This window comes from Vanellus vanellus, assembly GCF_965231255.1.
Source record: "Vanellus vanellus genome assembly, chromosome: 21".
NCBI classification, from domain to species: domain Eukaryota; kingdom Metazoa; phylum Chordata; class Aves; order Charadriiformes; family Charadriidae; genus Vanellus; species Vanellus vanellus.
This window is the reverse complement of record NC_138926.1, coordinates 4,719,323-4,746,746: the sequence shown is the minus strand read 5'-3', so window position 1 is coordinate 4,746,746 and position 27,424 is coordinate 4,719,323. Positions and strand designations below refer to the sequence as shown.

The 27,424-nt window shown below is 44.8% G+C and overlaps 1 protein-coding gene across 2 annotated transcripts; it reads right to left on the bottom strand.

Annotated features, from left to right (window-relative positions):
- Positions 1 to 744: 744 nt before the first annotated feature.
- SCN3B (sodium voltage-gated channel beta subunit 3) lies at positions 745 to 6,174 on the bottom strand (the record flags this gene model as incomplete). Of its 2 annotated transcripts, XM_082493879.1 has the most annotated exons (5): positions 6,111 to 6,174; positions 4,383 to 4,546; positions 2,582 to 2,807; positions 1,409 to 1,547; positions 745 to 808 (listed from the first exon to the last, which is right to left on the bottom strand). In XM_082493879.1, exons 1-5 carry the CDS (start codon positions 6,163 to 6,165, stop codon positions 745 to 747), a joined length of 648 nt encoding a protein of 215 aa, XP_082350005.1. In that variant the 5' UTR covers positions 6,166 to 6,174. The 2 variants fall into 2 exon arrangements, 1 of the variants encoding a protein (XP_082350005.1); XR_014269925.1 differs by lacking the exons at positions 745 to 808; positions 2,582 to 2,807; positions 4,383 to 4,546; positions 6,111 to 6,174 and adding exons at positions 984 to 1,041; positions 1,214 to 1,300 and having other exon boundaries at positions 1,409 to 1,460.
- Positions 6,175 to 27,424: the final 21,250 nt, after the last annotated feature.

Genomic DNA, 27,424 nt, shown 5'->3' with positions numbered 1-27,424 from the left:
GCCCTTTGCTCAGCATGCTTCAAAAGAAGAGTCCTTTAGCAAATGGGCCGGCAGCTCAGAATGGAGTCATGAGGCCAAAGTCAAGGCTGTACAGAGTCCAAGGCAAATGGAAGAGAATTTACACTTCCCCATATTTCCTCCTGACGGCGCAGAGCTCCCCCTCAAACCTGGCTGGCATGACGTGGTCCTTCTGTCTTCAGAGCCCCTGCAAGCGAGAGAATTCCTCTTGGAGCGCCAGTCATTCGACCTTACTGAAGTAAGGATTGTAATATAATTAGCATAGTAGCTGACAGGATGTGAACAAGACTTTAGAAGATCTAGATTTTGGTCTTTTGCACACAAAGTCCTTCCTAGCAGACGCTTCCTTTGGAGATAGCGCCCTTTTATTCCTTCTGAGCACAGCTCCCCATCTGCAGGGGACAGTGACTATTCCCAACTCCACAGGAATGGGCAAAGGAGGAATAATTACACCATGACCTGAAAGTGAACGTGTATGTTGATTAGGGGTTCAAAGTAATATTAGTACACCCACCATCTAAAGATACCTATACTGCGCGTCTAAGGTCACTGGGGAAGCTCCAGAGAAGCACAGCCAGACTCCAGGAGTCTCCTGTCTGCCTTTTCTCCAGCCCTACGCACGCCTCACCCACAGTAGTAAGGCTGAAGGGTTGACAGACACAAGCAGCAACTGACTGTTTACTCATTGCCTACCTTGGTGCCATTTGTTCCGCTGATTCCTTTCTGCTATTCCTCCACAGGCACGGCACAGTTTTCCTTGTTTTCTGATGGAATCGCAAGATAGTCTGTCCTATAGTCGGAGGGAAGGAGAAAAGCATAACCTCAAGTGCTAAAAACAGTTTGGGTCCATTCACCCTCGCAGAGATACTGACTGCCTAGAAGTACCTCTGAGATAACAAATATTACCTGTAGAAGATGCTCGCAGTAGGAAACTCTCCTCGGCGTAGTGAGGAGCAGACACCGAGTCTTCTCTACTGTAAAATCCTAGACGTACAGCTTTCCTACCATGTACAAAGAGTGCCCCTATCCAAGCCAAGTATGTAGAAAGATGGGAATGGGCCACTATAAAAATCAGAACACGTCTGCTGTGCCAACTGCATCTGTGAGTCAGATCTCTGACAGTGGGCCTTCCAGCAGAGCATCTCTGCGCAGTTCAAGCCCGGCCACTTTGGAAAACCGCAGCTACCCTCCCTACCTGGTACATTGTCCCTCATCGTACAAGTTCACTGTCTCTTTTGGTACTCCCAAACATTGCAAAGATTCCAGACATAGCAAATATCAGCTAGAAACACGCAATAGCAAAGTTCAGTCTTCCCGCAGTCTGATCTGGACCGAGACATCTGAAGAATGCTCGCAGAACAGCTTGCACCTGGAGAGATTTCACACTTACGCATTTTCCTGGGCAGCCTCCTCTGCCTTAGAGACTTTCCTGTAGCAATAGACCATTTCTATCAGTAGCCACAAGGTGAGGAAGACCAGCAGAATATACATCATGATTTCAGAGATGACCGAGGTGAAGTCTTCTCCAGCTGTTAAGAAAATGCAATAATCTCTGATCATTTACATGCAGCTATCAAGCACAGCAGCTCCACTGACACTTCCCGCCCCGTCATCCTTCCTAACCCACCATGCCAGAGATACCCAGATGCCACTACACTGTGAGGAGGCAAAAGAGAGGGAACAGGGGAGGCTGCCAACAGTATATGCCAGCAATGATCCCACTGTGTGTTTCCAGCGGAATCAAACGTGCCCAGGCTTGTGTGTGTCTCGCATTCTCTGCCACCCACGCATTCACACGGATTGCTCACCGTTAGCCTATCTCATCTTTACACTTGGTTTCCTTTGTGCATCCTACTCGCTGGTGTTACTTGACTGTATTGTGCCACCAGTGATTCGAAAGAGATCAAAACACAGAGATGCTTGTGGGGAAGAAGGGAAGGGAAGACACAGCAGAAAAAGATGAGGGCTAAAAGCTCTTATCCCTCTCTGAAGAGAACAGCAGGATTCCCACTGATTTCTAACAAGCCAGGATTTCAGCACCGAACTGTGCAAAACCAAGAGGAACAGAAAGACTCTGGAGCACTGCAAAGGGAAGGAAGGATTGGGAAAGGGTGGAAGCAAGAGACTGATATCAAAATGGAGAATGAGTCGCTCCAGGAGGGAGGGGGTGTGGAAGCAAGGAAGCCGACACTGCGGTACCCTGGCAAAGGCTGTGCTGTAGCATCCCAGAGCCGCCAGGGGAGAAGCCAGGGTTCTGAGCAGAGAAACGGGGAAACCTCTGCCCTCTTGTGTCTGCCCAGCTGTTCCCCCAGCCCACCAAGCTTATTATACCTTCCTACATTCACACACAACCACTCTGAGCCTAAAAAGAGGCTGCAGCCAGCAAACAAAATGCAGGTCTTTCCTCCTGAGCCCTGTGCAGTGTTAGTTGCTGGCAAAACCAGACACAATTATCTGGCAGCTCAGTCTCCCCTCTCCTGCTATGCAATGAAAAACCGTATCCCCGGATGACAACACCCACGGTGAGTTAAGGCACAACACGCTTTCTGTCAATGCTTCATACCCTCCTCCACCACGGTGAGGTGGATCAATCGGGAGCTTGTGAAGAGAGGTCGGTGAATCTCGAACTCAAACTCCCGGGTGATGTTACAGGTGTAGATACCCGAATCGTTCAGGGTCACATTTAACACAGTGATGGATACATCCTGCATATCTTTACTCCCATTCCACTGTATCCGACCACTGAAGCGGCTTGGAAATTCGTGGTTCGTTTTCCTGTACTCGTAGATCTGTGAGGAAATGTGAAGGAGTATTCTGATTAATCACTGACTCGAATCTCGGACAACTACACAGCATATACAAGGAACAACATCATCCTCTAGCTACACACATGTACGTTCTGTGCTATGGCTTCCTTAGCAACAGCAGCTATTCATATTCTACCATCCTTTACCCCAAAATCTCAAGACTGCTTTAGACAGAAAATTGAATTATCTCCATCACAGAGCTAGAAAAACTAAGGCACAAAAACAGAGAGACGCATGTGGCCAATGACACAAAAGACCAGCAATGGAACTAAAAACTAGGCTCCTGAAGTCTTCGTGCCTAACCTGTTGGTCACTGCATGTAAGAACATCTTAAGAAGGAACCACAGAATAAATATAGCAAAGACAAATAGTCCTTTTCGGTAAGCCCTAGGATATTCAGCTGAAATGGAAGTGTTGCAGGATAAATACGACAGCGTGAAAATGGTACATCAGAAGAACAGAGCTTGGGTGACTTTCACAAGCCTAATCTCTTGCAAGTTTCTGGCTGACCACAGTCCCTGTCATTAAACTGCCCGCCCCAGCTGAGTTTCATTAGCATTCTTTGGCTTGCCACTGGCAAATGTCACTGAAAGTGAATTCCCACCTCATTCCTTAGCATGGCCCCTTAGTTCTCAGACAGTAGGAGAATGTTTTTCATCTTGCCTGGCCCTGCTCAATCACGATAAAATGCAACCACTGACCTAATGCTGTGTACTCAGATAAAATAGCTAGAAATGTGTGCACTCAACCTTTATCTTATTCTCCATTTTACCATTCTTTCTTGAATTCCAGTTACCCCTCATCTATATGATTCCCATTTTGATTCACTCTGAAAATGAATTTTACACCTTTTCTTGACAGGCATCCCAAAACAACTCACAGAGATCTTCCCACAGTCAGGATACCACTGCTTTCTCTGAGTTGTCCTGCAGGTTTATCAGAGCCCAATTTAACCTCCAAAGAACAGCTTTGGGATTCAGAAGTATCCTAAAAAGGGAAACTTGGCCAAAGGTACCAGGTGTTACGCCATACTTCGTTTCCCTTCTTGATTTCCTAGAATACTAGACTTCACGTATTCACGGAATGGAACTGGAAATTCACATTCACAAATGCATGATCCCAAATGTTTGAACTCAACAACAGATTCTAGCTTTTCCCGCCATGAGTTCATGCTGTGCCCAAGTCTGGAAATCAGCTAAGTGAGGAAAAGATGCTTTAGTGACTGCTCAAAATTGGTGCTGTGGAACCTTTGGGTGAAAAAGCTGCAGAAATTGTGAAGATCTGCAGCTTGGAGCAGAACTCCAAGCTCAGCTCTCCTCCGTGATATGAAAGTAGCCTGCTAGGCATTTCTATAGGCTTTGAATAAGAATGTGGCAGAAACCCTTTGCTTGTATTTGGGTCTCTCTCCTTCCCTTATATAGTCTTCCTTGGCAATCCTGCTGCAGCACAAACTTACACTCTCATAAATACCTTTTGGCTTCTCCCACATGAGTTCACTGGACTGTGTTCCACAACAGGACCTATGAAAACAAGGGCTTAGCTACCAAGCATACATACAGGTTCATCTTTTCCACCCTCCGGCCTGTAGAACCATTCCACCACTGTGCTGGCTGTGACCTCTTCCCTCTTCATGCAGGAGATGCAGAGTAGCTTCATGTGTGTTCCTTGGACAGCCTCTGTCTCTGATGGAACTTCAACACATACTGCAGAACAAAAACCAGCTAGGGAAAAGGAGCAGCAGAGAAGAAGTGTAAGACACAATTAGAGAGACATCAGTTATCCACTTCTCCGCATTTATGATCACATCATCCCCAATGGAAAACTGTTTGATTAATTACTAGCACCCTCTGACAACAGATGAGCCTCAAATGTCAAATTTTACCAAGCTTCCTTCTTCGAGATATAAATAATTCATAATAATTAACAGAGGGTGATCACTTCTAGCAGATACCCCTCTCCAGCATCTGCTTTGCCACAACTTTCATTTTTCCCATAGTAATTAATGCCACTTTAGAGGCACTGTTCATTCTCTCCCATGCATGCTGAGCATGCTCCTGTTACAGTAACAATTACAGTCTAGCATGAGAGAAAGCCCAGAATTCAAGCGTGGAGGAACAGCTCACTCTTTGTGCTAAATTAAAAGGTCTGGATGTTTTAATCTGGCAATATGTTCAAAACAAACTGGGAGGATTCGCCACCCTTCCTGTTTCTAGGTTTCATAAGCAGTGCTGGGAACCAAGGGGCTTGGACTCGAGTAAATTTGGCAGCGGGAGGAGTTATTGAGTTTACATGCATTCCTGTTCAAAATGCTTCCGAACAGATCTGTGCTAACACTGGCAGCTATATACTGCTCTCCCAAACAAGATAAAAATCATCATCTGCAATACTAAATACTTGATAAGAAAAGGAACGCTTCAGCATGACATCTCAGACTAAATCCCTGATGACATTTGTCCCCTGGGCTAAACAATACTGGGTTCTGTCTGTCCAAACCTGTCTCCAAAGCCTAGGGTTTAGCTCACTGAAGATGCTGACTTTGCTGGCTGCTCTCTCCTCCCCAGCCTCTGAGATAGCATTAACCCACTCTCTCGAGCACTGTATTATGCCAGGACCTATCCTGGAAAGAGCCAGATTCCAATTCTCCCGTACTACCAGCTCCATGGGTAGCACCAGCCTTCTGGGAGAAATAAGGGAGAAGCTACTGGATCATGGTTTACTCCAGCTAAATTGGACACGTACGCGCAGATACGCACCCACAAACAGAGCTGTAGGTATATGTGCACATCAAACGTAGCTGTATTGGCAAAACTAACCAACCTTTTCTTGGTTGCAGTAGAAAAACTATAATCACAATAAAATGATTTACTCCAGTTTATAGAGACTGCATGGAAAACTAGCACTAACACACACCGCTTAATGGGTTTGCACATCCTCCCTGAGGCAACTACATGTTAAATTACATTGCAATTTCAAAACAACAGCAAACAGGAAACAGTAAAGAACTTGGATATGTATTAAAGCACATGCTTTGCAATGTAAGTCTACTTAGCAGTAACGTATTTTACCTGCTAATATTACCTCCAATACATTCATACTAACTCTGCATGAATATCATTTCCTTCTCCTCTTGTAAACAAAAAAAGCCACTTCAAAAGCTGGTCTTCATGACAGCATTTACGGAACCTTACTAGGAAACCCGGTGCTTTAAAGAAGCATCCTGCAAGGGGCAAGCACCAGGTTTGGTGGATAACGTGGCTGAAGACAAGACAGAATGGAAGCACCTACCCCAGACCACCAACACGACCGAAGACGCACAAACCAGCCTTGGCAGTGCAGCCATTGTTCCGCGCCACGAGCAAATCTCAACCTGGGCAGAGGCTCTTTCGCAAAACCGCTGCTTCTCCTCTCCTGGCTGTGGACCCGGCGCAACAGGATGCCTCGGGCTGCGCCCGTCGGCGAGAAGGCAGCGGAGGGTGGGCGGCAGCCGGCTGGGATCCGGGGGTGGCCGGGGATCCACGCTGGGCTGGGCTCCCCCCCGGCGCGGCGGCAGCACCACGGACAGGGCCGAGCCCCGGACAGCTCCGCTCCCGCCGTGCCACCGCCGGGGCGCGGCCGCCGCCTCCTCCTCCGCCCGGCTCCGCTCCGGAGGCGCCGGGGCGCGGAGCAGCAGGTGGCTGCGGGGAGCGGCGCGGCTCAGCGCGGCCCGGCGCCGCCCGCCGCCCTTTGTTCTCCGGGCCCGGCCGGGGGGCAGCGCGCACCGCTGCGCGGGGGCGCAGCTCCCTGCGCACCGCGGCCGGAGACGGCTGCGCCGAGCCCAGCCTCGCCCGGGCGGGGGGCACGGCCCGCCGCAGGCATGCGCGGCAGCCCGCCTGCCTCCCCTCCCTCCTCCGCCTCCCCCGGCCCCACCGCGGCGGCTCGGCGGTCCTCGGAGGGCTCCTCGGCGCCCCCCGCCAGCGCTCGGGCACCCCCTTCCCGGCTGCCGCTCGGCTAGAGGGGACACCGGCACCGTTCGGCCGGCATCCAGAATAACGGCACGGGGGGAGAGCTGGCCATGCGGGGTCACAGAGAGGCCTCCGCCTCTAATGAGTTTAATGCTAACATTTGCACGGTTCTGAAGGTCACAGTTGGAAATACTGGGAAATCCTCTCTCCTCATGTTCCAGCCTGATTCCCAGGAGTTTAATGCCAGCAGCAGGCTGGGCTTTCTCCTCTTGGACCGGGGCCACCCTGCCCCGAAGGGCTTCTCCAGCTTTGAAGGTCACAGTGGACAGACAGGGAAAATGAAGTGCTTGTTAAATGCACTCCCTCTTTTTAAAGCATCTGCTCTGATCTCAGCTCAATAAACAGCACAATCTATTGAATTAAACCTGCCCAACGCCATCGGAGAATGACACGTGAGCAACTCACAGTGCCAAAACTCAGAGCGCAGACAGCGAGACCCACCCGAAGAGGGAAATTTGCAGACATCAGAAAGCATCAGCTTCGAGTGCACCGACTCTCAGCCACTACCGCAGCTCTGGGGCCTCCTGGCACACGTGCAGTCTGGTCCCCACACTGCTCAAGCAAAGCAGGCACAGAACAAAGACAGCCAACACTTTTCCTAGACATCATCTAATCACGTTTGTGTATCAGCAAGCTGCATTCATCACCTGCCAATAACCACGTACAGAGCAACTGCCTCCCCGTCAGCCCTTACAGCCTACTGTTACAAACCCATGTAATTCCTATCTAAGGACATCTTCCTAATTCCTTGCTCTGCTTCACTTTATTAGCTGGACAGGTTACTCTACCTTCTTCCAGCCCACGTCTGACTGTGACCCCTGATACCTTTGCAGCTCTGAAGTATCAACAGCAGGGACTGACCAAAGCCACGACAGTCCCTACATGCTGGCCGTCAAATTTCACTCGCTGTCCCCTCTGTTCTGGGCTTATCTGGGTTACTGTGCAATCCTACCAGCTAATTCATCAAAGAAACCACCTATTTAATGTACCTCCAGGAGCCAGGTGTGACTATGGAGACCAACAGCTTGCGAAACAGTGGCTGCAGATGTCAGCAACACACTTCCAATTCCCCCCCTTAGAAGCCATCCCTCACAAATATCCAAATTATAAAATCTGACTTTTCTCCACAGGAAGACAAAATGGCAGCCACGATACCCAGAGACGATGGAAGGCCATAGCCTCCTACATGAAGCCATTTCCCTTCCTCCCATTGCCCCTTGCTATAGTCACAACAACTCAACAAAGCGAAGGGCAGGCTAAGCCACAGGATTTGCCCCTAACTCTTCTGGAACAATCCAGCCCGTGCATGGTGGGTGAGTGCTGATGGTGGGTTTTTTATAGACAAAGGAACTATTGGACAATGTCCCTGGCTATCCTGTTTGACAACCACCTGTTTCATGAAGTACAGTGGAAATCGTATCTGTTCTCAGGAAGCCAGGTGCCCTGCCAGGAAACACAGAACACGGATCAGCAGAGCTGTACTGTTTGTGCTACGGCTGCTCTAATTACATTTATTATGGAGAATCCTGCCAGGGAGCAGAGAGAGGGTCGGAGAGGATTAAGGGGAAGCAGCAGCTCTGCCATGCGGATTTGGTCAGCAGCCACTGACTGACCCTTCAACCCTTTCTGCTCCTGCCTTAGCACAGCCCTGCCATCAGGTACCTTGGTGCTCCCTGGGGTAGAAACAGGAGCCGTTCTCTCCTCTAATCCCAGGCACTCCAGAACTCACCTGCCAACCAACTTAAATTACAGTGACAAATAAACATCCTAAAAAAGTAATGAGTTGTCCCTCAGAATTTTTCATGTACAGACCCTCAAGCACTTCATGCTAGACCAGTGTTCTGGCTGCTATTTGAATAAGGGAAATTGGGCTCAGAGGTGAAGAAAATCTCTGGTGAAACTGGGCTTGGATTAGGGTGGATTGTAACACAGAAAGCCACAGGCCAAGGAAGCAAATGGAGATCACACCCTCCCCTCCCCAGCTCTGGAGAAGTTTATTCTTCACCTAGAGAGTACTTCATGTACTAGACACAAAACCAAAGGTGATTTAAAATAAATCCTTGTAGTCAGTCCAGTTTATCACATTATTACACCACCTGAACCTGTGTTGTGTATTTTTTTAAAACAAACGTACAGAAAAACTTCTCTGGACTTACTCAGAGATACTGCATGTTTTTAGAATGAAAGGATAAGACACTTCCCTTCTTGCTATGAGCTGGGAACCACTCCAACATCTCCATGTGCCTGTTCTGAACAGGCAACAAACACCGCCCAGTCCCCTTCAGGAAAACTGGCAAATAAATGGGATGCCACATTGGAAGCCTGTTTCAATTTTCAGCCCCAGTGTGCTGCAAAAGAGATGGAGAGCACATATTCTTCAACCCCGTCCAATGCAAGGATGCACAGCTGTTCTGTCTTGCCCTAACACAGCCCTGATGCCTCCAGTGAACAGGCTGGAGGACAGGCATAACCCTTAGGGCACAGGAAGCTCAGCACCACAAAGCTCTCGGCCATTTTGGCACTCCAGGGGAAACGGTGAAGGGGACTGAATGTTGAGAGAGAGAGATCTTGAATACTGCAAGAAGCAGCCCAACTTAACATGCGGGGGTTGCTATGGCAACCCACCCAGTTAATGCTTCACAGGGTAAAAAAAAAAAAAAAGGAAAAAAAAAAAAAAGAGAAAAAAGGCCGGCACTTTTGTACAGGCACAACAAGACAAGGAGCTAAAAATAATGTCAGCACCCTGCTCCCATTAACCCCTCACTCTTATGGTCCCCGAGCCAGGCTATGGGAGTGGGAACACAAAACTTGCAGGTCTGGCCTCCCTGTGACAGCCATCTCGGCAGCTTCCTCTGCCATCTGCAATCACATCAGCTCGCTTCAGTGCAAATGTCCTCTTTATTGTGCAGCTAAACATCAGCAAAGCTTGTTCCACGCACAGCCCCTCCTGACTGTCAGGAGCCAACACATACCCACCACTGGGATCAACAACCATCCCAACCTCAAGGCCGCCAGAGCTGTACAACAACCAAATAACAGTGGTGCAATCCCCTGATGCACAAGCACTGGAAGAGAGAGCACAAAAAGGAAGCAAGCACCCTTTACAATTGCTCACTGCTGCTCCTACAGAGCAGCCTCTAGCCCGTATGAAACCAGTAACGGTTTGCACAAGTCATACAGAATGATATGTACCAATTTTAAAATCTTGAATTTAATAGATGTAGGCATCCTTCCCACACACTTTAAAAACCATCCCACAGAAATCTGTAGCAAGGGAAGACTTCTCTAGTTGCCTTTGCAGAGTGACTGGACGGTTGTAAAAGCTCATTCAGTTTTCTCTTTTTCACACTCAGGTTTTAAAATGCACTCTCCATGTACCTGCCATCTGGATCCCCACTGCATACTCTACACTGCAGACGACCCCAGCTATACTCTTCACTCATCTTTCCATCTGCAGACCTACATTTCCAGCTGACGCACAGTTCCCAATGCTGGGGACTAGATCTGCAGTGTTTAGCTGCACCCAGCCTCAGTTGCATGCCTTTCTCACCCCCCAATATTCAAGCAGGTAGGTCCCATTAATGGTCTTAAGATGCAGGTACCCCACGACTGTGCGACCTTACATGCTCTCTCTGTACAAACACCTGCCTGCATTTGTGTCGCATCTTTTTTTTTGCCAGATCTATTTCCCCATGCAACGTAACAGAGTGGGGTTCCCCGTGCACATACCCCTCTGATTGCCAAAAGCTACGCTCCATACTGAGCAACCGCTCTGCCTTCTGTCACATACATGCTGCAGGACCTGTTTCTACTATACACAGATTGCACGTGTTCTTGATTTACTGCTTCTACCTGAGCTTGGCTTAGCTTCCTTCATGCCTGCGGAAGAGGCCAACTTATTTCCAAGGCCTCTGTTCTGGACAGGCAATATTCTAACCCTTTAATATGGGCCGCTCTCCCTTTCTTCTTTCACTGAGCATCCACAAGGCACAGTCCCTTTGCCATCTTTATCTCCCACAGAAAACACAGGCTGTTCAACATGCCTCTGTTTATCCTTGGCTCTGAGACTTGTTTTCCTTTCAGGATTGAGAATGAGAAGGACTGGAGAGTTCTCCCCTCTGTGAACAAGAAGTAACTGCCCTGGCAAGGAGACTGCTGGAGCTGTTTGTGAGCCTTAAGCATTAAAAATGCTTTTCATAGCAGTGCTCCCTGTCAGAGAAATACTTCCTCAAACGCAGAACAGCCTTGCGTAAGCCAAAGCCTGCGCATGCACAGAGGACTGGCGGGGTCTGGGGACTTGGATCCCTTTGAGCAGCAGGTGTGCTCTGAAGGCTGGGTTGAAAATTCTCCTCTCTGTGTCCAAGAAAGGCACTGAGCTACATTCCTGCACATTGCTAACACTTTGTGGTCAGCAACTAAATAAACACATTTTTCCAGACCTTTAATACAGGCCATATTTAGAGGTGTGTTATTGTATACATCCTGGAAATTCTAAGCCCTGGTGTCGGTCCAGGTACTTTTTGGATATTGTTTTCTGGGAATCAATGCCAATAAAATCAAGTAGCGCATATGCACATAGGCAAGCCTTTGTGTGCTGTAACCGAAGTGCTGTTTTACCAATCTGGAGTCTAATCAGGTGGCACTTTCACAGATATGCTTTTAGGCCTCTCCTCAGCTCATTCACTTTAGCAGTAGATGAAAATCCATTAGCGTGTCAGATTGCCACACATATTCATTCGCATTTGCTCTTTTAATTTCTGAATTCGTACTGCTAGTAAAATACACCAATGCATCAATTATTTTAGCACCATGCAATGATTGCAATTTTGTAAAGAAAGGCTTGTTCAGCAAGTATTACTGTCTTACCTTGGCTGGACTAAAGTGCTAGCTGCTGCTTTTATCCTTGAATGGTGAACAAAGCTGAATCTCCTCGCAGCTGTCAATAAACACGGGCATACACCTTTAAGTTCGTTTCCAAGTCCTCTAGAAGAAAGCTCTGGGCTACTTCTCAAATGTTGTTTGTTTTCAAACAACAGTCTTTCAAACAGGAGTCCAGGAAATATGAAGGATTTCGTATCACCTCATTTTGGATCACCTCATTTCCCTTTCCTTTTTTGTACTGGAGATGTCTGGTCAGATACACTTATTATCTTGAAGAATCAAGTCTCCCATGGTGAAAGAGAAATGTTTTGGGTCTTTGGCTATGTTCTGCACCTTCCATCTGTGGGTGTCCCCAACTTCCTCTTCCTAGTAGCACAACTGTCATCGTCTTTCATCTAAAATGAAAAAGCACACACGTAATACATTAGACATCACACAAGAGAAAGGAGAAACAGTGGTTTTAGCTTCGAATATACAACAGAATTGAAAGGTCTTTTGTCTTCTGACAGTGAGGAACATCTCCCTGGTCAAATTCAAAGGTGCTGTGTAAAACAGCAGAAGTTACACAGGGCTTTGAATCTGTAAAATGTCACTTTCTCCTTCAAAACCACCTTTTTCCAAAGGGAATTCCTTGCTAGCGCTTAACTGTCTAAGCAGGCATCTTCTCCTGGTTAGGTATTCTGCTACAGTTTGTTTATTTTAGTAGTTTAGTATTTTATTAACTTTAAACAAAGAAACAACCAGGAAAAAACAAACAAATTTAGAGTAATAGTAGGTTTCCATCTGAAAGCCAAATACTGTACTGGAAAGGAGAGATTACATGGAGAAATCCCAAGGGGAGGAACGGGAGAAAGGAATAGAGAGAACATGTATGTGCACGCATGTGTGTCTACGTACGTACGTAAATGTGTGCAGGCAGGAGGTAAAATATGTATGGTGCTGTGCCATCCTGGAAAACAATGGCGCTGTCCCTGCAGATCCAGCAGATAGCGCTGTCCCCTCTGCATCGCCGGAGGTGAAGCCAAGCTCCTCTAGTCGGAGACGTGTTTCAGGCAGTACGGATCTTAGAGCTAGAGAAACTGTGTCGCTGTTTCTGCGTTCTCCCATCTTTCTACCTGCATCCACTTGTCATCTGATGTTATTACTGTAAATTATTCACCTCAGAGAGCCTCCATCACAGACAAGATGCTTTACAAATGCTGAACTAAGAGTTCAGTGTAGCTTTCCTGCCCCATGATTTAATGACCGTGAGTTCTTCAGCATCCCAGCTGGTAACCGAGTAAAGTAATTTCTCTACGAAAACTCTCCTTAATTTATCTACAAAGAGATGATGTGTCTGCATCACTTACACCTTTTCCCCAGTTATTGTGAAACTCTACACAAGTACATCAATTATCTTGCAAACAAACAAGGTGCAGACCTACATTAAAGTCACACGTTAACTGAATCAGCTGCAATTTAACACTTTGCATGCAAGTGCAAATACTCCCCTTTCACTCCAAAGATCTCAAGTGCTTGATTTAGCAAAACCATAAAATCCCTGCGACAAAATAGCTCTTCTGTTGGTGCCTGTCAAATTCTAAATCATTTGGCCATACAGGACTTAAGCAATGCACAATGTCAACACAGACTTCAGAATCAGACTTCTGTGACACGATAAAAGCAAGAGGGATGAAGAAATTCCTCTCCAGACTGAACCCTGGAATACAGCACTAATTCTGCTCCATTCCACGTGCTTGCCTTGCCTTCCTCCTCTCCCTGCTTCACCTCTTTGCCCTGTTCGACTCCTGCCCCTCCCACAGGAACCCTTACTTTCTCTGTCATTCCGCTTTGATTGTGCCTTGTCAACTCGTGCACCATTATCTGCAAGCCTTACCTGCCCTTGTCCCCTCTCACTGCTGGGCACTTACTCCTTGCTCCGTGTTGCCTCCAAAGATCAGGTGCTTTACACTGAGCAGAGAGGACACTACACAAAAAATGGACTGTATTGCATGCAGTTACCAATTACAGTGAGTCACTACTTTTTACAAGGAACTACACACTACATAAAACACTGGCTTTGGCTATAATCAAAAACCCCAATGCTCTGAGAAGAATGAATTCCTAACTGTTGATATCAGGTACAGATCTCAGTGTGTTCCTACCAGATCTCAGCCAGTTCCTTAAGCTAAATAAAACAAGAAATCAAAAAACGTCTGTGAGATAGGATGAGCTGGAAGGCACAGGGACTAATTCAGTTCCACCAGCAGCCCTTGAACAGAGCATAACAAAAGTATCCTTAGGTCCGCAGCCAGCCAACAGGATAGCCAGCTACCTGAGTCATGTAATTGCTTGAAGGTCACAGAGGTTGCTTATTTCTCAGTCAGCTGAAACTAGGTCATCAGCCCAAGTCCGTGTTTCGGCAAGGACTAAAAATTAGTGCTAACTACCAGCAACATATGGAAGATGAATCAAGTTCAAGAGCGTTCTTGATCCTAAAAGACAGGTGCCATAATTACCTGCCCACCCTCAATACTAAACAAAACCAAACCCAACTTTTTGGATGGTGCTTACTTTGGAAACAGAAACAGTTTCCTTCCAGCACTGTCCAACTTAGGAACAAGGGACACTGTTGATGTACGCTCCCTGACAGAATGTCAGCACAATGCTCCCAGAAGGCTGTTGTTATGAGTACCATTTCCTATTAAATTAAAAAAAGGGAGTATTTGTTATTACATACACTTGAGAGGGAAGCTTGCTATTCTAAAGAGAACTAATTTTATTTGCAACTTATATAACATCTTCCTTATTGTTATTCTTATGCACACATTTGAATAATCAAAACATGAAACCACATTGACTATAATCTCTTTCTCTTTCATATTTGTATAGATTCAGCATCATAGGATCCTTCTCCAGGTACAATTGTACATTGATAACAACCGAGTTTTGATAAGGAGTCATACTGATTGTATCACACACTACACGAAAGAACACTATGCACATATACTACACTTAAAGAAACACACATATATATATCCCTCTATATAAAAGTGGTTATGTTGGAAGCCATCCACGTAGTCACAAATGCCCAGTAAGAATAAGGTGAAAGGCTACTTATGTGACCCACTAAGCAGTGGCATGATCATTTCCATTCCAATGGCACTACACATGGCCACCAGCCCCTAACAGTACATGAGTTATTAAATTCTGATCATTCATGCACTCACGATGCTCACAGTACATCTACGGCAGCTACTTAATACTTGTGTCATGCAACGTAAACAATCCTTGACTAAGAACATTTCTGGAAATACACTTTTCATTCTAAAACCCCAAGATACTGTATACTATCATGACTGTCTATGGGTTTTTCTACACAGGATCAGCAGAATGATAGCTGGTAGGCTGAGGGAAGCAGAGATCGCTCTGAACCCTGGTGCATGGTGAGCAAACGATGATGGGGCATCCACTTTTTGTCAAAAGCTTTTGGGGAGAGAGAAAATTAATTTTTTCTATAAAATACTTAAGCTTTATGCCAGAATTTTCATTACATTAGAAACCAATCTGCGCACTATAAAACACGGCCCTGACAGATGTTCTCAGTCGGCTGCAATTAAACGTACTCCATTTGCCTGGCAAGGATTATGTTCTCATCTCTTGCATGTAACTGTTCTCCCCGCGCAGCTACTCCACGCTCCCGGACAGCCACGGTGCAAGGTTTGACAATAGTCTTTCCTCCTCCTACACCCATCCTGATGTAAACCATACAAGGAACGACACTTCCTAACAAAGGAACTGTTTGTTCTATAAATAGTCTTTTTCTCACATACCACAGGCATAACCACCCTTTTCCAGCATTTAAGAGCAACAACACACAAGTAAGTATCAACACTGGTTGATTCTCTAAGAAATAATGAAATAAATCAGTGTGATGTACTGAAGGCACAAGCACAAAGCTATTTCTGAGGCAGAAATAAACTTTCACACATCCTCAACAAAAGCTGGAAGCTTATTTCAATTTAGAAAGAAATGTGCTTTCTCTAAAGTGCCAGAGTACTCCTAAACTGCAACAGAGTATTAAGTATGACTTTCTTTTCCCAACTACTGTAGGGTCCGTAAACGTAGAATTTGAAAGATGATATAGACAAGTAGGGTCCATTCTGCACCTACTTTTAATTTCAGTGGGTACTGCATACAGTAAACTACTAAGGTCTTTTAACATCTGAACCCACGAGGTGTCAAATCCTCCCTCCCATGAGGAAGAGTAGAAACAGAGGTAGATCAAGGTGAAGTGATTAGCTCAAGGCCACAGATTAAATCTGGAGTTGAGGTGAGGGCTCTTACCTTCCTGTTTCCTGTTTTAATGACCAGGTTATGGAGCCTCCGCCCCATCGCTGACCCCCATACCTTCATTGTTGTCCCATGATCGCACATGGGCTTGTTTAGCAATATATCAAGTCTTTCTCCTTCCCTTTATGCACCTTGCTCAGCAAAGCCTTCTCACCCCATTTGCCTTTCTAGGCAAAGCTTTGCAGTCTCTTTTTTCCCCCATCTTGTACCACACTGTTGGAACAAATATGTGCCAACATGCAAACGGGAAGCACTTTAGTACTTTAAAGTACTGAAAGCCTTTGCCTTTGTCTGCTGGTGACAGTAGCATCCTCTTAACCAACATAATTTCCCCGGCAGCTGCAGGGCAGAGACTGCAGCAGCCCAGCACAATGTCCTCTTCCCTCACAGCTCTTCTGTACAAGTAGCAAAACCCATGAAAGGCAGGTACAGACGAGGGCAGTGTACAGTCTACTCTTTTGACAGAAGAGGTTAGCAACATCAATATGCTTATCTGCAAGAGACAACAGATGACTGCAGAAGGATGGGGGAGCAAAATGAACACTCAGCTGGTAAATCTAGACTAAACCAATTTTTTCCATTTTAACTTCAGAGAGTCTTTGACTGAAATAAAGTTAAAAAAAAATCACCTTTCCGCTTTGCAAGATCTCAGAATGAAATGTTTTTTTCCTCCTCTTTTGTCATTCTTGGGGCATTAAGTCATTTCCATGGAATGATTTAAAAATTATTATATATGCAAATAGCTACAGTTTATAGTACAGCTATAACAAGTTTATCGTACAGCTATAAACTGACCCCGTGTTCTGTTAATTTACTACTTTCCAGTGAAAACAGTCATCAGCCAGCTTGACAGACATTCTATACTTCACACTCAAAACAAGCATGAAATGGAGCAACACTGAACGCAAGCCTGGGAATCCACAGCACACTTCCTTATCAATCTAAGCCTGCATTTGGAAGACCTAATGCAGCCAGGAACGTTTCCAGCAGCATACAGATTTTCTGTGTGTTATTTTACTCTCAAGGCCAAAACGCTGGCTTGGAAGGTTCATGTCTTCCGATTACGCTTGGAAAAAAACACAGATAAATGCCCCATTGCGAGAAGGAGCTATCTCCTCGACTTGTTCTAGTTTTGATCTGAGTATTGGCATTGTCACAAAAGGGATCTACTTATGCTAACAGTGGCAGCATTTCCTAGTCACAAGGAAACACTATGACAGAAAATAAAAGAGATTACACTTTGAAGAGCCCACACAAACAGCTCTCAGACAGTAACATTCCCTGGCCCAGTCTACTTGAGCAGAACTCAGGCTTAGCAATGGAAAGTACTACGTGCCTTTTATCAGAGCAGCCAGAAAAGCTCATCAACTGCACGTTAAGACGGATAGTTGCTAATTTATTTCAGTTGTTTTAAAATTATTTTAAAAATAATTTTGTTAAAAAATAATAAAAATTTATTACCTCCCCCCCAATTTGCAAAACATCAATCCATTTCGATTCTACCAACTACTGTTTCATGGGGTGTCTCTACATTCCCGAAAAATCTCCCTGAACACCAAACTTCAGCTCAAAATGTAATAAAATGGTAGTATCTTCAGAGATGTATGTGCTAAACTGCATCAAAGTGCTGAGCAGCAGCTGAGAGAAAACTTCAGAGAGAAAAACCAGAAGAGTACAGGACATCACTAAAGCAGGTTGTAGGAGATGATAGCACAATTACTGGATCACGAAAAGTAGCTGGATGCATTAAATAGCAGACCCCAATACTGACTTCAGCAACAAGAAAGGAATCTTGGGAAAGGTGATGTTTTGCTGCCTGTGTCCTGCTCTAATGAGGCCAACCCAGCCTTGGTTTCAACTGGAATTTCTTACTGCAAGCAGAACAAAGCTTCCCAGCCCTTGCCTGAAGCGGTCTAGAGTGCAGTTCACATGTAACAGAGGTTCTTGTTTTTTGGTGCGGTTCTCGGAAGCGGGAAAGAAGAAGAAGCATTCCCACAATCCTTACTCCCAGCTGGATGCTACTAAGCATTTTATCACCCACCTATCTCACGTGGCTTAGAGTACTCTCCATAAGGAGGCCGGCAAGTACAAACTGGCAAACAATACCAAAATAGGGCTCACAGTGCTGATGAGCATTAACATAGAGATGGCAGAAAACTCGCTGTCAGTTAGGACTTCAGATATATAAACTACCTATGCTGTGGTTCAGTGTAAATGTTTAACCCTTTTCATATCTTCAGTTCTTCATGGAAATTAGTAATTTGCTTTTTCTCCTAGCAAATTCTCACGAGGCATCCTAATACCCCCTCTAACTCCATAATTTATTTTCTTTTCCTCCAAAATTCTTCCAAACCGCTCTTACCATCCCTGTTTAGGCACTCAATTTTCCCGTTCCCCAAAGCAGTGCTTGCTCTCCCTGCTTGCAGGCAAGTTTCGTCCATGTCCTGAACTTGCAACTAACCTCTTTACCCTTGGGGTGTAACAACCTGCTCAACCCACCACTTTGTTCAGATCTAAGCATGTTGTTCAGAATCAGCAGGAGACAAATTAGTTGTATGGGAACTACACATGTAGGTATGACAAGATTTACGGCACTGAGATAGTGACCAGAGTACAAGCCCACAGGATCACAGGAGACTTCTGTAAGGCAGCAGGGTATTCCTAGGGAAGCAAACACCTCAAACTGGGGTTTCCAGGGGTGAGGGAGGCGAGACACCAAGGAGCACATGTCAAAGAATCAGGCAGGGAGTTTGAAAAATATGAGGTAATATGATGCTTTGGGATGTGCTGCAAGGCAGCGTCCTGACCCATGTTACAGAAATCTCAGCTGGAACCAATGCCCAAATCTCATCTCTCGCTTATCAGGAAACAGTCTCAGAAAAAATAGGGCACACATTTTAAGAGGGAATCCACAATAGAGTACTGGAAAAAGACTGTTTGCTGCCACAGCCCTGAGCACAGTCAGAACCTCAGTTCAGGCGCTGGAAGTCCTGGCAAGCCTCAGGGCTGGAATTATGCCATTTAGTTGTCCCAGACATGCACAGACTAGGAGGCCAAGTTTTGCTGTTCATCAACTTACAATGCAAGAACAAAAAGTAGGTCAGCAAGCATGGTATCTCAAAAATGAAGAAAACTATCTCCCAGTCTTTTCTTCCGGGATGGTTTTGATTGATTTATGTAGGCTTGAGCAGAGCTGATTTTTAGAATGAAAAAAACAGAAACTGCTTGAGCCCAAGGCTGTAGTGGACTCCCCCAGACTAAGCCAAGCAGCAGCGCAAGTAATTCAGCGCTCAGGGAAGAAGAGAAAGATGTTCACACCTAAGTTCCTGGGGGCCCCAGGCATCTCTGGGGTGCCTTAACTGCATCAAAAATCAATCCATTGTACAGCAAAGCAGTGATTATAACATCAGATTTAGCACAGGCACACACAGCTTTAAGCTACTCTTCCTGAGTGTCCTACATAACAAACCCAAACAAATTCAGGAATGAGTAATGAAAAGGTAGGAGGTGGCAAGGCTTGTTTTGGTTCAGGAAAGGATTCCCATCCCTTGCTTGGAATCTAAATTAGATTCAATTTAGATTAGAGTGAGGCAAGGCCAAATTCCCTTGCGTTGCTGCAGTAGATCCCTTTTATTTTGCAGCCATTCTTCAATATATGTATTTTTAATCTCCTGCTTCTACTTTTGTTTCTGATCTTGTCAGCTTCATGCCGTGCTCTCTTCTGTTCCTCTAGGTTAGGATATACCTCATTATCTCTCGCAGTACGGAAAGAACTAATTTGTTGTCCAGTAAAGAGAGAATGTGTTCTTGGCCTGATAAGTGGATTATCTCCACAAACATGCTTTCTAATGCAACGACACTCCACACTCTCACAAAACCAAAGGAATTAATCACAACCGATGACGTGACATCCAAAAGTGAAAGCTCCCTTTCCTGCCCAATACGCCAGTATTACCACCAGTTTTTTTGCTGAAGGAAAAATCCAGGAAAAATGCACACAACAGAAGAAAATCCATATTCAGGCTTACCCTGTCTGCAAAAGGATATCTGTCCACCTAATAGATTTTGTATAGTGACAGCGCTCACATGCCAAGGCAGATATACAATTGCAAGCAACATGTTTTACACAGGGAGCACTTCCACGGTTTTGACAATCAAATCACACAGTGGGCAGTTTCAAAGATTCAGAACCTACCTTCAGATTGTAAATAACTACTGATAGAAAAATATATATTGCATTGCATGAACAGAGTGCTTTACAAAGCAAAGGCTCCAGCTAAAAAGTGTTCAATAGCCTAGAAACATAAAAAGAGAAACGATGTCAGGAGTGCAGGAGAGAGAGGACACCACCAAAGGGATGGGAACAGCGCCAGCCGCAGGACAAGCAGAGTCTGTCTACCCCCAGCAACTGGGCAGTGTTCAGCCATTATCTGCCTGGCCTGCTGCAGTCTCCGCGTGTGATTGTTACTCTCCTGATACTCTCTATCCCACAGATTATCACTTGAGATATCAGTGATATCAGCTAAGTTGTTCAGTCCCTGCCATCTCCATTAGGGGCAATTCCAAGCAGGAGACTGAATGTAGTAGGGCAAATCTCCGCTTAGAGGGAAAGCCTGCAGTGGCTAGGATCCTAGTTTTAATACCACAGTCAAGTGACTAAGGTAGCTGAGATTATTTTGGGGGAGAGGGCATTAGCAAGGAACTTATCTGGGGATAATATATCTTTGTGATGTGCTTCCAGTTTTCTCTGATAGATCAAAATTAAACTGCTTTATTTCATTGGTCCGGCTTCATTTGCAAGTATTCTAATTTTTGCCACTTCCTTAGAGAATCCAATTTCACGATGGGCAGCTGCAAAAATATTAAGCTTTAATTTTTAGTGCTTACATTTTGCTTAAAACATGCTACCTTTGCCAGAATCAGCCCATTAATCATTCTGGTGAGAAGGAAAACACAGAACTGCTTTTCAGAGTACAATTCCCATAGGACCGTCAATTTATTAAGACTGATTTTCTTTATGATGCTGTTTTCCCTTTCTGAACTTTGGTGGCCTTTGCAATTATTTTAGACTTTACTAGCACAGCATGTAATTATTCCTTTCTGATGTTTGGTTTCACATGCACACACTTTGTGATAAAATGATACTCATTTGGTAGTGTCACTTCAGCAGCTGAATAATACACTTTAGAAAGATAATGCAAGTCAGCAATATTTGAACGCAATGCTGATTTTGTGCAATAACCTGATAAAAACAGACATTGTTCCAAGGAGCTCTCTCTTGAATGGGTGCTCAGAATCTTCTGAAATTATTAATTTTAAAATACATTATGTTAAGGAGTAATCTATTTCCAAACGATACAGTAGCTTGAACTCCTACATGCTATGAATACAAAGCCTCATTTTGCCAAGGAGTGTAAATTTTCAGGGTTCTGAAATAGCTAAAAAGAAAGCATTATTACGTGCATGTGAAATACCAAAGCATCTGACTTCACTTCCAAGGAAGAAAATATTAACTCATGTATTTTAATTAGCCATGATTACAGTTTCCATAGGAGAGAGGAATAAAACCCGTTTTGGAACTTTTCTAGTCATCCTGAATGTATTATCTGTTTATACTGTGCTGCCTGCCCAAATTGCACTACTATTTACAAGAGGAGACAAAGACGGAGTTTACTATTGCTAAAAAGCACATGGCTAGCGTCCAATAAAACCCCAAGCCAGTAACTAAGCTACACACATTCCTAAATTTAAATTCACATCAACACCAAGGAAGATGAAAACTTCTCAAGTGAAGTTAGCATTATGGTGCTACGCACTGTAAATCTCGTCACACAACGTCTCTCATTAAGTAATCCAGAAGCACAGCTGTTTCCATGGCTTTTAGGGCACTTTGTGAAATGAGGATCCCAAAATGCTACACATTCCTCTACTAACAGTTTTCTAAGCTCCAATGGTTTCACAGCCCATCTACACATTTGAAGAGGAATAAACCCATCTAGTCAGAACCAAAGTGTAAAAAAAGATATTCGATTCAATCCTTTATTTTACATGCATATCAAGTGCCTAACTGCCTAATTAGCTGAGAGGGCAAGCTATACAGGCAGGCTGGAAGCCAACCTATTTATCATTTGCATTTAAGCAATGCTTTCATATTTGCAAAGTGCTATGCAAATACCAATTACCGCCATGATGCAGCAGAGCTTATTAACACAAGCACAGTGCTGATGTGATTATACTGCTTCCAGCTCTGGAGCTAGCTCATTTGCCAGCAGTCCAGCGGTCTCTGCCCTGCCTGCCTCCTGTTGCAGGGTATAGTTATGCTATGACACCCCCGTCTCCCTCACACTGGCCTGTAAAGTGCCCGGAATTAGAGTATAACGATACATCGCAATTGACTTCCAAAGCACGAAGCTCAGGTTCAACACTTCACATGTCCCTGATACTTGTGCTGCAAGGACAGCTCTGCAGACATGCTACACAGCAAGAAATAAATAATCAAGCTCATTTGACAGGACGCCGCAGTTATCCCCTGCTTTGTCCATCTTTTCACAGGGTTATCAAGAGCATGAGCATATGTTGCACTTCACAGTCCTCTGCCTTATTAAAGTCACAGCATCTCCTGTAACTGTGTTCACTTTTGATTCCACATCCGGAGAAAGACATGGAGCACATGGCATTTGTCCCAGGAGAGGAACAACCTCCTGCGTCCTGGGAACCACTTGGGTCAGACTCACTACCAAAGGACTCAATTTGTTTTTCCTCTTAACAAAAGCACAGGTTATTGCCCGGCTATTTCGGCTCATTTGCTTGCTCATGCCAACATTGTGCTTACCAGCACGTAATTCACGACAGACCTCACCCACCATCTACTTATTCATCATAAAACTTTGCATACCGAACATGGATTTGGTGACATAGGGACCCTTTCATCCAGAGTTAGCTTTTTCACACATCACCGCACCCCAGATGCATTCAAGAGAATTGACTCTTGAAGCAAAACTTGATGGGACTTGCGATATCCTCTTTTGGTAAAAATCAGCATAAACAGCAAATATCTCTCCATGGCAAATCAGTGTGACCAACTGAAGCTCAACTCTTAGCAAAAATGTGTTAGAAGGAAGCCCAAGGACCATGCACACTCACGTCTGTGACTCGTTCAGACATGCCTATACACAAAAGCCAAATCCAAACAGTGCAAGCTTGGGAAATGCTTGTTTTAATATTTAAGCCGTGACACCTGGACTCATCTATATGCATTTGTTCCTAAGGACAGGATTCATCTTCCCTAAAAGCTAGGTATTTCATCTGAATTATTCTTCCAGGCTGCTCCTTTATTCAGGCAGAGAACAGCGGGCCTCTACAGGGTAATTACTATCTCGTATACGCCTAACACAAATGGGACCAATTGCTGTCTGGAGGTGCTTCTTTCTTCCTTTTGGCTATAAAGACAACCTGAGTGACTAGTGTAGCCTCAGAGTTAAATTAGATGAGCTGCATCCCATCCTAGGCAATTTTGTACTAGGTGATCTTATTATGTTTTGCACCTATCAAGCAAACTATACAGGGAAGGAACACACACAAATCAAGGAAGCAGAAAACTTGGGTCTCATGCTTTCACTGGGACCTTACTGCTGCTACTGATTTTACTTTGGAAGCACCCAGATTGTGGGGACCAGCAACTGCAAAAGCTCTGGTGCCCCCAGCAAACTGGTCCTCTCTGCACCACTTCCCACAACAAATGCTGTGAGGCCCCCTCAGTGCTTGAGGCGGCAATTGGAACACAGAATAGGCAAAAACACTTAGCAGGGGGCTGTGACACCGTATTGACTTGAACCGATACTCAATTAGGACCTGGTTGATCTCGTACAAGTCACTGCCTCTCTGTGACTCAGTTTCTCCATCTGTAAAGTGGAGATGATGCTCCTGACCTCCTTTGCCAATTATTATTACATCTACTGATAAAAAAACCCAACCCTAACACATAGGTGTTACCACTGGCTAACTAGGGGCATTTTACAAATGCCTTTAAGTATGATACTAAAAAAGGCCCAGTTCTGCGACCTTCCTCAAGCTGAGCAAAACCAGATACCACAGACAGGACTTAGAAAAGAAGAAGAGCTACAGGGAAAAATCTTAACTCAGCTAACATTTTCTATTTAAGATAACGTTTTAGAACTGTTGAATACAAGCGTTTCACTAAAACAAGACTACAAAACTATCAAGCGCATCTTGCATCTAACAAAACTTTGCATTCTTTGTGGACAGAATAGCTTTTCAAAACATTAACCATACTATCCTGAGCCATTTCCAAAGTCAAACAGACTGTGAAAACTAGTGAATTCATTGCTAGCCAACCCAATCCTCTAACATTCTTTATTTCTTACTTAACTGACTTTATTCTAATTTGCATCGAACGAGCGGTTGGACTGGTTCTCAGCAGCAGTCAAGCAATATCCAGTGTAAATCAGAGTCAAGGGCATTTTCCCAAGAGGAAAGTAGGTGAAAGGTGAGGTTAGATTTTCCTACAGCATTAACTGCCCCAAGACGGAAGGCACAAGGTGAAACTCTGCCCACATACAGGGCCACGCTGAGCGTTGGCGCACGGGGAGGAGACAGCAATGGTGCAGGCAGAGGCAGAGTGCCTCTGAAGAGCATGCAAAGGCTCCTTCCTCTCTTTATGGCCATTGTTCCCTTCAAGGTCACCACTCCATGTGTATGGACCTACAGCACTGTCTCGGTTTGGAGGCCAAAACCACGTAAGCATGTAAACCTTTCCCTTTCTCTGGACGGAGCTAAGTGTCAGGGGAGCTTTTTCATCATGATTTTCTGTATCATGGCAGAAGCACAAATAACATTACCAGCGCACAATCAAATGACCTGGCCTTTTAGAAACTGGAGAGAATTGGCACTGTGAATGTCTTACGGTCATCATGCAAAGGCCCTATGTCATGGCACCGGCACTTTCTCTAGTTCTGCATTTTACCTTTCAAATTGCTCATCTCTCACCTGCAACATCTCAGACTGCCTGCATGACTCTGAAGTGAGACACTGGCTTGCAAGCATAAAGGATGGTGTGGGACCAAAGCAGAAGCACTGGCGGCGAGGGCACGGAGACTTGGCCAAGCCCCTTCACGTGGCTTTGACAAATATGAAACAAGTTTTTCTTGACCCTAAGTATTTTCTGTTCAAGGTCAAGTGCAAGGTCTGTGCGGGTAAGATTTCACACTGCTCTGGGCTGCGTACAAACCCATGTGATTTTCAAATTCCACAAGTAAAATGCCGTTTGCAACTTCATCTCACAGCTCAAACATCCCAGTTGTGTAACACCTTGAACTATTTCAAGACCATTTTCTCTCACCCCAGAAGCCTTCTCTGAATTTTACTCAAGGACACAAATGTGACCAGTAACACCAGAGGACAGAGTTTCAAAAGGAAATACAAATGAAAAATGAAATACATACGGATTCTCTGATATATCTCAAAAGGTATGACAAATTGCGTAGAGAATGCTCTCCCTCCCTCCCTCCCTTTTTTAAAATGGCCCACAGAATTCCACTGCAATGACACCAAATGTAAATGACAAAAAAAGAAAAAAGAAAGAAGAGGGGGACACCACATTCTCCATTAAATGCTTCAACAGATACCTACCACCTCGCCTGCTCTGGAAATATCACCACATACAATCCACCCACTTTTCTGGGAATGCAAAACTGCAAAAGAAAAAAATAGTTTAAACCCAGTCATTTTTAAACATGGTTTACTCTTTTCTTCCACTAAGCCACCAAAGCCCACAGCTTTCAATATCCTTTTCAACTATTGGCCATTTAAACTTTGCTTCCTGCCTGCAAATCTGCTAGTGTTGTTACAGATGGGAAGCCCAAACAGAGAGGTCAATCTGAGCAATGGTCGCTGCCTGTCAGCTCTTGTAAACCATGAGCCATTACTTTGTCAGTCTCAGCCTTCGGCTTTGCAAGATGTGACTAAAGACCCTGACTTGCTCTGCTAGCAGCTGTTGCAAGCTGTGAGCCAGCATCTTGGCATTCTCAGCTGAAACACTCACCGCTTCTGGGCTCACAAACTGTCATTTTCAGTTAGCAGAACTCTCGAGCGACATGGCAGCCAGGCAAGGACATAACAGGGTAAAAAAACGATCATCTGTTTGAACGACCCACATTCAACCAACTGACTCATTTTTAATCACTTTCCAATAGAGGTCATCCAGACAGTAAACATCTGGCTGTGCCACCTCAGCCATCTTCCAATGAGAATTATCTTGCTAGTCAACATCTAGTCCCGCTCTATCAGTTGTCAATTACTTGTGTGGTCACATTACTGCAATGACCTGCTTTTCATTGTTAAAAAAAACAAAAGCCACAGGACCAAAATTTTCTAAGAGAGCATCTTTGCTGAATAATGCTTACTTTGTTTCCACGTGAAATTAGGCAGTAATTCTTGCCCATTCAAAGTGAATTTTGACAAATAATGGACAATGCCCTTTCAGAGGCTGTGTACAGAAACCTTTGCTGACCACACTGCTGTTTCTAGACTGCATTACTTAAAACATACAGCACACATACCACGTATTTTACAAGCGCGTCTACCTCAAAGCTTCCTTGCCTGCATTTGCGTAGGTGCTTTGGGGTACCCCTGCATTAGTACCCATTTGCTCTTCCCATGTGTGCAGCTTTAGCTACACAGGCCCATACTCACATCCCTCTTTTAACCGTCCCTTTTTCATTCTGTCTTCATCCTGAAAAGTTAGCTTGCCTCCGACACTTGACAGGATGCGATGTGTGTCAGGAATGAGGTTGGGTATGTTTCTGACTGCAAACCACAGGTTGGCTCTGCAAGTTCTAGATGCACTGGTTTAGCGCATTAACCAGCACATCAGACAACATTTTAAAGGGAAAAATGTATTGTTTTGCCTGAGAATGATGAAAGCATCAAGACAGCAGCTGTTTGAAAGAAAGCCTAGAACTTAGAAATTCCTATAAATCATTTATGATTGCAAATGAAACATTGGAAATGCCACCACATATAAAGAAGAAAGTTATACTGTGTTTCCACACCAACTTCCAGTCCAGACCATACCTTTGCACAGCCCCAAGAAGTTGCAGAGAGGAAGAAGATCAATTTTCCTTACTGTTGTTATACCACATTCAATATGAATTCAGTCATATTAATAGGGCTAGGAAGCAGGAAGATAAAATACCAAGAAGAATAATAAAGCCCTAACTACAGTGTCTTGCCTGTGGCTTCTGTTTTCTTCCTCAGAGGCAGAAAATGTCAACAGAAGATTGCTTCTAAGTAATATCCCCCACCCCCGCCCTGCCTCACGAGAATGCAGGTTTTACTTATCTTTTTGGACTTTCTTCAGGCAGGAAG